This window comes from Mytilus trossulus, chromosome 9 (assembly GCF_036588685.1).
Source record: "Mytilus trossulus isolate FHL-02 chromosome 9, PNRI_Mtr1.1.1.hap1, whole genome shotgun sequence".
NCBI lineage: Eukaryota > Metazoa > Mollusca > Bivalvia > Mytilida > Mytilidae > Mytilus > Mytilus trossulus.
The window spans coordinates 48,511,380-48,525,744 of NC_086381.1; the positions used below are offsets into that span (position 1 = coordinate 48,511,380).

At 32.0% G+C, this 14,365-nt stretch overlaps 1 protein-coding gene across 7 annotated transcripts in view; it reads left to right on the forward strand.

The window, feature by feature from the left end:
* The window catches only part of LOC134683042 (uncharacterized), a 32,180-nt gene extending 18,172 nt beyond the window's left edge, over window positions 1–14,008 (forward strand). For all 7 annotated transcript variants that reach the window (XM_063542071.1, XM_063542067.1, XM_063542066.1 and 4 more), the window contains exons 2-4: window positions 373–591; window positions 10,048–10,113; window positions 12,660–14,008. In XM_063542071.1, coding sequence (XP_063398141.1) covers window positions 393–591; window positions 10,048–10,113; window positions 12,660–12,796 — 402 coding nt within the window. In that variant the 5' untranslated portion in view covers window positions 373–392 and the 3' untranslated portion in view covers window positions 12,797–14,008. The remainder of the gene's footprint in view (window positions 1–372; window positions 592–10,047; window positions 10,114–12,659) is intronic.
* The last annotated feature ends 357 nt before the right edge of the window (window positions 14,009–14,365 follow it).

The window sequence follows — 14,365 nt, forward strand, 5'->3', positions numbered from 1 at the left end:
TGCATGCATTAATAGTATATATAATATAGTCAATGCAAATTTCTAAAGACTGTAGTTTCTTAGATGTGCTTAACTCGATCATCCTATTGAAAATATGTTTATTCGGTTCTCGTACATGAAGTTGTGTTACAACTAGAATGCTGTTAGAATTGTTCCTTTTTCACGTGAATCGCAATTACCAGGCTGACTTTTCATTCTGTGTAATCGTCAATATCATCAAGTTTGGATTGAACACATCTTCCTTACTTCTCTCCGCTGTCAAGACTTGCAATGTAAGGCACACGTGCATATACATTTATAGTTCATCTATTCTATGTAACGATAATATAAGTTGATCACCACATTGTAAATGCATTTGTTTTTTATTTGTAGCGTGTAAATTTGTGACCAGAATGGTGTCCATCAGCCTGACCGTAAACACTTTGTTGAGCGTAGGAATAGCATGTCTATGCTTCGTAACCATGGAGACACGACCTACAGACCAAGATGGCGATTTAAATGAACTGATACGATCGTACTATGTAGACACTTATTCTGATATTTCAAATGGTCTCACGGATGGAATTGATCTTAAAAATTCTCATATTAAAGGTTAGTGATTGGTTCTTTTATGTGAATTGAAAATTCAACTTATTTTGTGTGTTTTACTTATTTATATGGCTTTCTAAACGAGTACCATATATGCATCAAAACGAGTACCATCAATGTAAAATGTCACATTTTAGAAAAAAGGAAGCCATTTATTTCTGCTTCTGTTTGTGTCGTTTGATAGCCGACACCATTCTGATTATTATGCCACTTTTGGTCAAACAACGGTGAGCGCTGCACTTAATTACAAGGGAGGGTGCTGTACAGATCAAAAGGTGCCAGTAAACACAAACTGGGTCAGTTTTATTGCAGTTTGTCGAATTCGAAGGATCACGAGCACGTTAGTTCTTACTTCTACACAGATGTACAATACCTATTAGAAATGATGTACAAGATACAAGTTGAAGAGAGTACTTGGTAGTTAACTTATAATATTATTGCCAAATTAAAACATGTTTAATAAATAGATGATTCAAAGTGGAAAAAGACAAGCTTTTTGTTGTTGCCCTCGTCACTATTTGAGAGACTCAATAGACATTTGAGCATTTAAACCAAATACACGTTCAATGCCTAGCTGAAGTCAAGTTAGGTGTATATTTAATGTTAAAAATAATATCCTTCAAATAGTGCTATCAGATAGTAACTGTTACAGTTTATAAGAAGAGACAGAACTAAATGTGTTAAAGGTACTGGTATTATAGATTCTAGTCAAATGTCAACTTTTTTGTTTGAGAGATGAGAACAAAAGGTTTTACAAAATTTCAAGACTTTGATTTTTATCGTTTATCAAAGCGTTTCGAATAAACCAATTTCGACCATTATCAATAGATTTTGAAAATTTTGAAATTTGATTCGAATTTGTAAAAGAACTTATGAATTCACTTTATGCACTATGGACGTTTTGTAGCTCAAACAAACCATTATTACACTTTATTTGTTTATTTGTCAAATTGACCTTTCCAGAAAATATACCACAAATCAATCGCTTCTTTTAAAGCTTTCTATTGTTAGAATTTTAATTTGAGATTTGATACTTTATTGAAATCTTACACTATATTAATTGATAAATTGATGTTACACAATCAGCTATTTAATAGCTACTACTGATAACTTTATTCAACAATTAGAAATCATATACCGCTTTAAAACTGTCATGATTTGTTTAGCTTGCTCCTTCATTAATATAGATTATTGCCGATAAATAAAATACGCCTACAATTAAAGGTTTGTTGACTCTTCTTCCAGATATAGAATTTAATAAGATAAAAGATATCTGACTACCTGGCTAACGGTACTACATGTATATGGACCAAAATTGACCACGTGATTATTAAAAAAAAAACCGGATGATGCAAAGCATTTGATAAATATTGGGTAATCAAAGACATGCTCCAAAAAAAATCGTTTCGTTTTGATATGTTGATTATTTAAATTGTTTACGGTTCATGCTTTTCTTAACAGATGCTATTTCTCGCCATCAGTTTTGTTGAGTGACCATGCACCACGTTCAGTGATCGATGCAAAGAAGCAAATATTGACCACTCGAATCACTCGCTATCTTACTTTCATTACTTTTGGTTGTAACTCATACATTTATCTTGACCAAAATACTTCGGTTCGTTTCATAGTTTTGTTTTCACGATTTTTTTACGGTAATCTGTTGATCTACATGTCGACTTTGATAACACCTTCTGCATTATTACTACATTAATTGTGTGCTTTTTCTTTATTTAACCGGAAAGGCCTCAAGTAGCGGTTGTGGGTCGAATTGGCCAAATAAAAATAAAACTTCAAATCCCGCCTGTGGCTGGTGCGTTCTAATCTAATCATTATAATACCGCAGTCCCACTAGGCCACGATCGCACTACGATCTGTGAAAAAAATGAAAATTTTGACGATCGTAGTGCGTGAGCGTGGCAAACTTTGAACATGTTCAAAACAATCAGGGTGCGGTCGTGGAGAAATTAGGTCGCAGTAGAAGCGTAGTCAGAGCGCAATAAGGTCGTGCTAAAATTACAAAGGTCACTGTACCATCGTAGCGAAAGCGTAGACTAGTGAAAGCGTGATTCAATTTGGACAGACTGTTCTTCTATCTCACAGCGATGTTACAATGTATTACGACCTCACCACGATCATCACGTTCTCACTGCGACCCAACTACGCTTCAACTACGACTAGACCACGTTTAAACCACGCTGGTGATGATCACAATACGATTCTAGCACCCCCATGTCGTCTTCATCAAGCTCTTCTTACGACCTGACTACGTTTATACTACGACCATCATGCTCTTTTTCATTGTCACATAAAATATATTAAAGCTCTCCAGGTTTTGTTTGTCTGTATGTATTTTGGATCTCTTGTCCCTTTTCTCTAACGGCTCGAGCATGCTTAATAAAGGCCGTTAGTATTCTCGTTTGAATTGTTTTACATTTTCATTTCGGGGCCTTTTGTAGCTGACTATGCGGTATGGACTATGTTCATTGTTGAAGGCCGTACGATGACCTTTAGTTGTTACTTTCTGTGTCATTTTGGTCTCTTGTGGAGAGTTGTCTCATTGGCAATCATATCACATCGTCTTATTTTATATTGATACATCTGTGTCATCCCTGCTATCATTCACATTGTAATTTCAGCTTGATTGACAAGCCATATGTTTGCGATTCAGGTTGGATTGGTCGGTCCGACATCTCTGCTGGATCAGGATTTCTATCAAAGCTCCCTCTCCCTCTATCATCCTACCCAACTCCCAAGTGTTCTTTTATATTTTAGTGGCATGACATGTTGTATCCGAGAAATCTGCGTATTAATCAGAAATAGAAAGAATCCATGGAATCTTATTGATACGGAACACACTGTTGACTCTATTGCTGTGAACGTAGTAAGATTTTGGTATGAACGTAGTATAATCGTGGAAAGAATGTGCGTATAATCGCAGTAGAAGCGTGGTAAGATCGTGTTGCAATCGGATAACTCGTGGTATGGTCGTAGTGAGAACGTGATGAACGTAGAAAGATCTTGATAAGCGTAGTGAGGTAACAGAATAAGCGCAGTGAGAACGTGGAATAATCTTAGCTGGGACGTCGTAGAAGCGTAATGAGGACATAGCAGCAATATACATTTTCAAGCCACTCATACTGCGACCTTACAACGATCTGAATTTATTTTAGATCGCGATGAGCGTGGTCTAGTGGGACTGGCGCTTTAACTACGATGGTTTATTTTTATACCGAAGATCTGTAGTTTTCTTTGAACTCCCCGAATTCCCCCAAAACTACATCGCAACAAAACAGTAAATAGTACTGATTGAGTGATGTTTTAATGTTAAAACATCAATCAATCAATCAATAAATCAATCAATCAATCAATTATTTGTCTGGTGTCAAATAAGCTGACTTGTGTGTCTAAGCTTTTACTATATTCATTTATTTATTTGGTTTACAACCAAAAAATCGAACTACAAAGGATGAAATTTCCAATTTGAAAAGGGGTGGTTATGCACTCGGATACCATTTAAGGTGATTGTCAAAGAAATAAAGAACAATTTTGCTACAATTGTAAATGATCAAGGCGATTTGAAACTTGATTACGCAGAAAGCCATGCATGTAGAGTTCTTTATTGTTCAATATGTTCTTAACTGGCCATTAAAAGAGGATTGCGTCAGTAAGAAATTTCTAATATGTTATAGAAGCCGTTCTAATCATATGATTTCAGCAATTGAGACATTCAATTGCTATGTTGGTCGTATTTCGTGACACTTCAATAGTGATTTTCGACATCTGTGGTCGTTTATTAAATTCAAAACTGCTTTTAAAAAACAAATTTAATTCCTTTTCATTCTGAATTCCTATTTCCAATAAATAAAACTGGTCGTAGTGCTAGAAATTGAATTTTCCGTGGTCTATTAAATGTAGATTTCGTTTTATTAACTTGTTAGTTTTGAACATCATCGAAAATCAGTCCGGAATTGTCAAATCTAAAAAAGAAAACATGTTCATTTAAAACTGCTGATTTTACACGTTATTTTTTCTATAGGTATAAGTAGCTTATAATCAATTCGAATAGCATGACCCTTTTCGTCTATTGTTAAGAACTTGTACATGTCTTGAATTTAATACTTCTATTCCTTTCTTTTTAAACCAGACTGCTAAAATTACATTACTTGCGATAGCAATACAAGGAATAACAAATGAAAAAAAGTTTTATTAACAGTATCAATTTTTTTTTATTTGTTATAAAGTTATAAAGTCAATACCACACTTAACTTTCTTAATATGATCTAGTAAATAAAATAAGTAACTTTTGCTTAAAGTTTACTAGAGATTCACTGGTACATACATGTATGTGCTTATGTTATATATAGATATAGGAAGATGTGGTGTGAGTTCCAATGAGACAAATGTCCATCCAAATAACAATTTAAAAAAAAAAGTAAACCATTATAGGTCAATGTACGTAGTTTGTTTAGTCTTATCTACTATGCAGTTTGATGACTGATGTTCCCATATTTTGACTATTTTATTGATTGTGACTGTTTATTTAACGCATCATGTAAATGTAACGGAATTTGATGAGACTGTTATTAAAGTGAGAGGGTTAGCGCTATAGAACCAGGTTTAATCCACCATTTTCTACATTTGAAAATGCCTGTACCAAGTCAGGAATATGACAGTTCTTGTCCATTCGTTTTTGATGCGTTTTGTTTTTTGATTTTGCCATGTGATTATAGACTTTCCAAATTGATTTTCCTCTGAGTTCAGTATTTTTGTGATTTTACTTTTTTGTAGAAATAATGTAAGGTTATTTATGTATACTAAAACGTGCCTGTAAAATATAGCGTTTGTGTCAAACCTTAATATAAAAAAAGAAGATATGGTTTGATTGCCAACGAGACTACTCTCCACAGGAGACCATACTGACACAGAAATTAGCCACTATAGGTCACCGGCCTTAAGTTTACTTACACCTAAAAATTTAAAATCTGCGAGGTTGGATTATAATATTAAGCTTGATTTAAATTTAGGTTACTATAAGCTCTATATAGAGTACATTTGTATTGTCTGATATATAAGACGGTGACCTATATGATACTTTGGTGACCTCAAATACCTGACCTGTTTATTTAATTATAACGATTATGATAAAGGTATTAATGATGATTATGATGTTGTAATAGTAACTTAATGTTTCTGTGTACGTTTGTTTTTTGAGAAGTTTCAGATTGTTTTCCTGAATGTGGCAACTTAGACCATTATGCCACCAAGGGAATCCTTGTTTTTTTTAGGTAATTGGTTTTATTGGGTGCCTGACTAAAGTTTACAATGTTTACGTGTTTTGACTTTGGCGAAAACTAGCCTTCTCGGATCTTCAATAAAAATGATTAATGCGCATGTTTTGTGTACCATATGCCTTACTTGGGAGCTACTTGAAACAAGAATATATCTATAATCAGAATATTTTTTTTGTCATTTGCTTGACCAGAATATTATTTATATCAAATTGGGAATCAGAATATTCTTTTTACGAAAAATTCAAAACCCACCTTGAAGCTAAATGGTCGTTCCCTTAAAAGTTTATGTTGTTTATTTAACCGTGAAATAAACCCCTCATAGATGCCGGGATTTACATTTTGTACTCCAGACTCCTACATTTCTCCTACACAAATATTAAAGGCCAGATGAAGTACGGAGCTGAAGAACAATAATTATGAAAAATCAGAATGCCCACATCTTATTGTAAATGTGAGCACGTTCAATGTTAAACATAAAATGATAATTAATTTTGTCTATTTGTTTTAAGGTATATGTCAGTAGTAGTTAAGTCGGTGACTAAAAATATAGGAAGACTGAAATACCAATTGAATATATAAAAATTACTAACTGTAATCAAGGACAAACTAATATCATATGAGCTGACATAGCTAATTCTATGGTACTTATTTGTGAATGCACACACTTGACTGATAAATAAAACTCGTGTACAATATAACAAAATAACATGATACATTAATGCATTGAAGAACAGTATTAATGGTCCTACTCTTTTGTTGAAAATAAAATATTTGTATGAAAAAGAAATATTTTTGAAAAAAATACTCAAAAATACAAGTGCATTCTTCATATCCAAAGTATTTTGCGGAAGTATGGTGGGATAAGCATTCATATCTACAGCTTTTCATGTAAGATTATTCAAGCCCTTGGGTTTATGACAAATATTTACAAGGTTAACTTCTTTTACTTGAACTTGACCTTAATGCAACAAAATTGCCACATCTTGCCTGATTAACAAGTATCTCTTTTGAACTGTAGACAAATTAGTTTGTTTATTTTCTATTTGTCAACCTACGACATCATACTATAGTAATCTCACAATTACAGAATTACTAACAGGAATCTGTGTTCATTACGCACAACCTACTTAAAACTGTAATTCAAAATCGATTTAATGTGCTTCTTTTCATTACAAATAATATCTAATTATGATATAGGAACATGTCTTTTAAACGAAAAATAGTTGTTTGCGGAGGGATATATGTATAGTTGTGAGTCTGCTTATGGCATTTGAGGTCATAGACATGCTCATCTCACAGATATAGAAACTCTGGAATTTGTCATGCACCTTTTCAAGATGCTACTTAGTATGACTATTTAGACTATTTCACTTTCTAAAGCATTCAAAAAGGATGATGTTTGTTCAGATGACGTTATTGACAGAATGAATGGCAAGATATGACAATATTTGAAATCCGACCTGCACAACAAATAAATAAGATTGAAAAAATTAAAAACTAGGACAATTGTCGAACATCACTCTGTCAGTCCAAACAGAATGGAAACTGTTAATAATAGTACTTAATATGTTGGTACATGTATGTCGTTCCTCCTAACAGAATTTCCTCTGGAAACTGTGTTAGAAACAATGTCATAATATCTGTTCCTGTTGGAACACATATTCTGTACTCATTATTCCAACGGAAACAATATTTAAAAATATTTCTTCCACGTGGAATTGGAATTTATATTATGAATGATCTTCTATTTCGTGACAGCTACACTTGTAGTTGTTCAAGCTGATGCATAGGTCCCATTTTCAAACCTATAATTATGGTTGCAGCGATACAAAACAAGCTTTAATCTGTGTTCCAAGTTAATATATCATTCACTGTAAAATAACAAACAAACTTCGCATTAAAAATTACGCAACTCTGAACTTAAGTGACTAATAAACTCATCTCATATAAGCTATTGATCCGCTATCTTCGACAAATTTATAGACAATTCTAGCTATTAAATGACAAGACTTGTTTACCACCATTAGTATTTTATGTGAAATCACTGCTGTAGATTGTTTTAGTAGTGGAAGAAATTGTCACCTATAAAACACACCGGAAATGACATTTTGGCACATGCTTACTTAGGGCGTCATATCGTGCCTGGTTAGATCAATTGTCTTCAGATTAAAATTCCTGGATCCGCCACTGACGATGCCACTCAACACATGAATAATGTTCACTATAACTACATTGAAGGGAAATGCAACGATTTCCATAGTGGTGTATTTGATTACTATAAACAGCAACATTTTTTTTTTAAAACATGTATTTAGCAACAGATTTTTTTTTAAATGTGCTCAATTGATGTTTAGAGGGGCTGAGAATAAGGCTTGACAATTTCATGGAAATTCATTTTAATTGTTGTTGTTGTTTTTTTTAGATTTTTCTTCAAAATATATAATTTGGGCCAAATCCATTTCAACTTATTGAAGTTTCATGCATACGCTAATATCAATTTAAAACATTTTCAATATATTATATACAGTACTAATTTTTAAACGAGTCTCCTTTAATAACATAAAATTAATTCAATATTGTAAATACATTTACATCAACTATTCTAGGATAGTCAATATATACATTTATGTAATTCTCATTAGAACAGCCAAATTCATAAAGCATGCGTTCATCCCTTCTATTGTAGCTTCATCTATTAATTATATGACTATCAATGAAGCAACATTAGATTTATTCATGACATAAGAGATCATAACATCATTATCTTAATTGACCGAAGAAGTGCTGTCAAGTCATTTTATCACAATGGCAAAATATTTTGACAAATATTTATAAATCTACATAAGAGAATGTCTTGTTTACTAAGAAATTGATATTTTAAAATGATAATGATTGTCATCGGATGTGGGTAGTTACCAATTTGGTGCTTTGGTTACCCTGCATATGTAACATGTAACATGTGTTCTTTGCATGCATACCTCTGCCCCTTCAAATGTTTCCAAAGCAGCATCCACCATTATTTCAAAAGAGAACAACTCGAATATATATACAAATATTAGGTCAATGTAAGAAAAATATCACCTTTTTTGTAGGAGATTGAGAAAATAGGGAAGGGCGAGGTTTTGCGCCGATAAAAAAAACTTTGTATTTTTCTGACATTAACCTAATATCGTTTTTATACTGCAACTTAGATTAATACATTAGATGGCTTTTTAAATTGTAAATTTAAATCAAAACTTATCATTATCCCTTAATGAACCTCTGATTGTAAAACAAAGTGTTCCATGATGAAATTGACTTTGCACAATATAGAGATAGCTGTGTTACTATATTTAGGAAATGAACACAACTAGTTGCATTGTAATTTGTTTATGCATTATCTGTTTAAGATTCGATTGGTTTATAAGCCGGTATGTCTCACTGTAAATGTACATTGGTCGTCAAAATGTTCTTTATGTTTAAGTACAATTAAAAGATATTGTTAATGAGGGTTTTATATTAAAATTTTAAAACTGCGAAAAGAAAATTCCTTAGACCTAGTATGATCCTGATTATATTTTAAGCTATTTTATCTTTTGTTTGTCGAAATGAAACAAAAGCCATCTTCACAAACACAAACAAAACAAAAACGCATGTTGAGTCTCTATAGGCAGCATGATCTTTGTTCCAAACAATGTGAGTACAGGCGAATCTTACTTTACTTGTGTATTTATGTACGTTATATAATTAATTTGTGCACAATTTTAGACAGTTCATTGATACTAACAAAATTATTGGACAGCAGGTTTGGCCTTTGCGTAAGCTTCTTCGTAGCTAGATGGAATTATAGGTATAAAAAATACATTAAAAATTTACTTCACATCTTTAAATTCTATTATGTTGAAATCCTGAACATTGAAAACTTTACGATCAACTTTAGTTCAGAAAGGTTACAGCAATATGTTTAAATATTGTAGATACGATAGACTATGTTTGAAGTCAATATGAAAGTAATAATTATGACTTCTTCGACCAGTTTTAACATATGGTACCGCTCATGGACTGAAATTGGAAAAAAAAAATGTTATTTGACCTATCACACTTGTTAGTTGATCTTAAGGCCAATTTATTCATAGCTTGTATTGCAAAAATAGATTATAATGTTTTTTTATTTTTTTTTAATTTTCAGAGAATATAGTACCGTATATATCACAGGTCCGCCCAGAAGTCCGAAGACACAGAATAAAACGACTAGGTACGTTATTACAACACGTTTAAAAGTGCCATAGAAAGTTAATTATCTTGATTAGAGGTCGATAAAACTAGTCTACACACGATTCAGCGTAAAAGTACGCGCATATTTCATTAATTGTCTGTATTTGACTGACAAATGTGTTCTATTAAGTTAGTCCGAGAACTGAAGAAAACATCTGGCAACAAATTACCGTTTCAGAATATAACATACAACGTTTGTTTTGTTGTTGGTTATTTTGCAAGCTAAGTACTCAGTTCCACGCTGACATATCTATGGCAGGTATAAATTCATTAAGTACTTATTGCTAAATTTATCATCTATCCAAGAGAAATGTTACCAACTATGTCCTACTATATATATGAATAAGAATTCGATTCATATATTGATATATTGTAAGAAGCGTAATGTCTTACTAGTAATATATATATGTGATAAAGAATTCGAGATATAAATTGGTATATTGTGAGGATCAGAAGAGTTATAATTGATTGATTGAGAAGTCTACGACAAGAAACAGTAAATAATATGTCTAGTATTCTCTCCACGAATGGCACATTATTGTAAATTTTAACCCTCTTTGTCTTGTTTTAAGAATAGCACAACACACTCCCCTTTAACACATTTTCTATTCAATAACGAGAAGTTTAACGTATGTCTGTTTAAACATAAACTGACATTTCCGTAACCAGTAGACGTTTTTGAAATATTAAGCAATGTAAACAGCTGTTTTCTACTCCAGATATATTTCATTACTATGTTTGGACAGATTGACATGTTTGCAAACTTGATAACGTAACAAATATAGATGAAGTTAAAACGAACTGCTGTAAAAGATGTCCAATTAACCGTTTGAAATACTATATTGATAACAATCAACTTTTTCAAGTGCGGGTATTTATAACAAAATAAGGAGATGTGGTCATTGATTAATAATGTGGTGGGTGTCTAAACGAGTAAACGTCACAAGTTAAATATATGTAAAACCAGAAGGGTCGTGTAGTTATATGATAATAATTCAAAATCCAGGTGTCTTTGCGTAGTGTCGACCCAACATTTGACCTAGGTTTTCTGGAAGGAAAGCTTAATTCTTCTATTGGGATGAACATTCAATTATCGACGTGTGCCGACCAGAATTATTTAAGATCAGATTCACTAGAAGAAGAGGGTTTGGGGTAGAAAACCTAATTTTTCCTTTGAAAAAGCTAACGGTTGATCTCCCAGGGAGTTAATGCAATTGTTTATTCACGATACACCTTATCGCTATTTGTCCGTAAAATTTTGACGTCACAATACAAAATATCTGACGCCACAATGGACAAGTGATTGTTGTATGTGTCAAAAGTTCAAGCGGCCGGGTCAGCCGGGATTAGCGATAAGGTGTATTGTATGCGTTGCATGCTCTCTACATTTAACGTCATGTTTTGTCCAGTTTCGGACAGACAGTGGTTGCGTATGTACATACATCCCACACAGTTGAACGCACTTAACTCTTAATCATTGGGTTTTTTTTATCGGGAAGGGAAAAGTATTGGTGATCCTTCTCGTTTACAATATTTCATAATTGTATTGCTCATACAACGGTAATACATTAAATTTAAGAAAAAAATCATTTTGTTTCATGTTCAAGGTTACTTAATAAGATGAAATTACAGATTTATTAAATTTTAATTTCTGATAAGATTAATGGGATCAACAGTACATTGCAATATATAAATTACACAAAAAAAGACATACAATACAAAAATTATTATCTAACAACAAAATCAAGTAATATCAAATTTGTTATCAATATATGAATTTAAAGAGATACCATACCATTCTCATCGATTCGTGATATTAATAAAAGGTATCGGTGGTAAAATGTCTTTAAGACTTCGAACCATCTCCACATAACTGTTGTTTCATTAATATTCGTTGATGACCAATTTTCGTGGATCTAGTTAGTACAGGGGAACCTCGAATTTAAATATCCAACGAAATACAAATTTTCTAAAGAAATGTATACAGACTTTGCTAAATCCACGAATTTAAATATCCACGAATATGCAAGTTTCCTCAATTCACGAAAATTGGTTCCCACGACAAAAAATGAATCCACACGATCCAAAATATATGCAGACACATCTATCAATATTTTTATTAAGACTTCGACACTCTCCAGCGTTTGATATATATATGTACATTTTATATCTATATATACTTTATTCTGATAAACCAATGTAGATACAAAGGTTCACAGAAGAACAAAGACTTTATACATTAATACAAAGGTACAAGTGTCGAAGAAATATAAAATAATGCAAAAGGACACATGTCTAGGAATTAAAGAAAACATGAATTTTGGAATTATGGTGTTACTACATAAGTGAAAGGAAATCGCTAAATTTTACACTCGCGAAAATAACCTGCTACACGGTACATTAAAATACAAAAATGATTACTTATTAATTAGAACTACATGTATATACAAATAAGGAAACACGGTATACAATGTGATTTCAAAGCAAGTTATCATTTTTGTGACATTTCTTTGTTTTATATTTTAGGAATTGCTGGCCACGAAAACATTGATATGATATTAAATCACCTGAAATCCAGTCGACAAAACAGATTTAGACCAGCACTATCCGTCGGCGGTTCCTTTGCAAATTTGAGAAATATGATGTCGAAAGCTGGACGTTAGGACGAAAGCCTTGCACGTTTACATACTCAAAGAGTATATTGTGACTATGACCACAAAAGATATTAAATTTCGTCTACTTTATATTTCTATATTATAAAATTGTGGTTGATATCTGTGTTAGAAACAGTTGTGATACACCATTTTAGTTCTTTTAAAATCCTACTTTTTTCTATCTAATTCTCATGTAAGAGTGATTTTACATTTTTGTGATACACCATTTTAGTTCTTAAAACAAATCCTGCGTTTCTCTATCTTATTCTCATGTTAGAGTGATTTTACTTAGGTAAGTTGTATTTTTAGGTGATATTAACATATTAACTTGAATAATTTGGCTGAATTAAAGAATTTAGAAAAACCAATACTTTTTATATAAGCTTTAAAATTGCTTGTAATAGTTGAAATTATCTTTAATGCTAAATTTATTAATCAATTAATTTACTTGTTTGATAACAGAAAATTTGTTATTAGGAAACAACATTTAAAAGACCATAACTTTGTATATTTCATACAAGTCGAATTTCTGTTCTGTTTGGATTTTGTTCTTTTTTTAAGTTGTTTTTGTAAACATAATTTATAATGTTGAAACATAAAAGTTTCGGTATGAGCTTAGTAATCAAAATTTGTCTTACATTCCATCAAAATAATAAATGGAGATGCTGTACAATTTAATTGCAACTTGGGTTTAATTTGAAAGTTGGGTAAAATAGATTTTTGAAAATGGTCTATTCTAAATGGTCTAATCTTTATTAGAAAAAAATAGTGATTAAAAAATATGTGATTAGCGGGTAGAATCTTTCATGACACAAAATCAACAAAATCAGGGAGTTCTGAATATCTGATAAAAAGTTTGAATAAAACAAGAACATTGAACATTCTTAACAATGATAAAGCAAACCAAGAGTCTTTAATACCAAACTGGATTGTTAGAGATATACAAATACTGATTTTATATCTGTTCTGAAACTTTATTATGCTGAGCTGTACGATGCCAGCCATTTTCAACTCTACCAGACTGTCAATTCCTGTTTGACAATACTTTAATCTTTTATTATACCCACTGTACATGAAATATAAGATTTGTGATATACTAACGTTGCACGACATCAAGTGCTACTTTTTTTACATTTTATTATTCGTGTTACAATGTAGAAGCAAATATCTGAAAATCTACTGATTCTTTTTATAGAAATAAACTTTATTTTACTGGCATTATCTAAACATTTGTTTACCTGTCATTATCAATCAACACATTCTTGGTGTTGTGTTAATATTTTAACACAATACTTTGAAAAACCATGCAAAATACCAAGAGTAGAACAACCATGCGAAATAGCAGGAGTAGAAAAACCATGCGAAATAGCAGGAGTAGAAAAACCATGCGAAATAGCAGGAGTAAAAAAAAGAACGTAAAGACAAACAATAATTCACAAAACGTCACTAAGATAATGCAAAAGCAAAATCACAAAAAGACGAAGCTGAATTCAGTTGCAACGAGAGGATGAGCAGTTCCAGCGTCAATAGGTTACATTATTTATTGCTTTTTGTCAAGAGGTCATGAAACATTAGAAG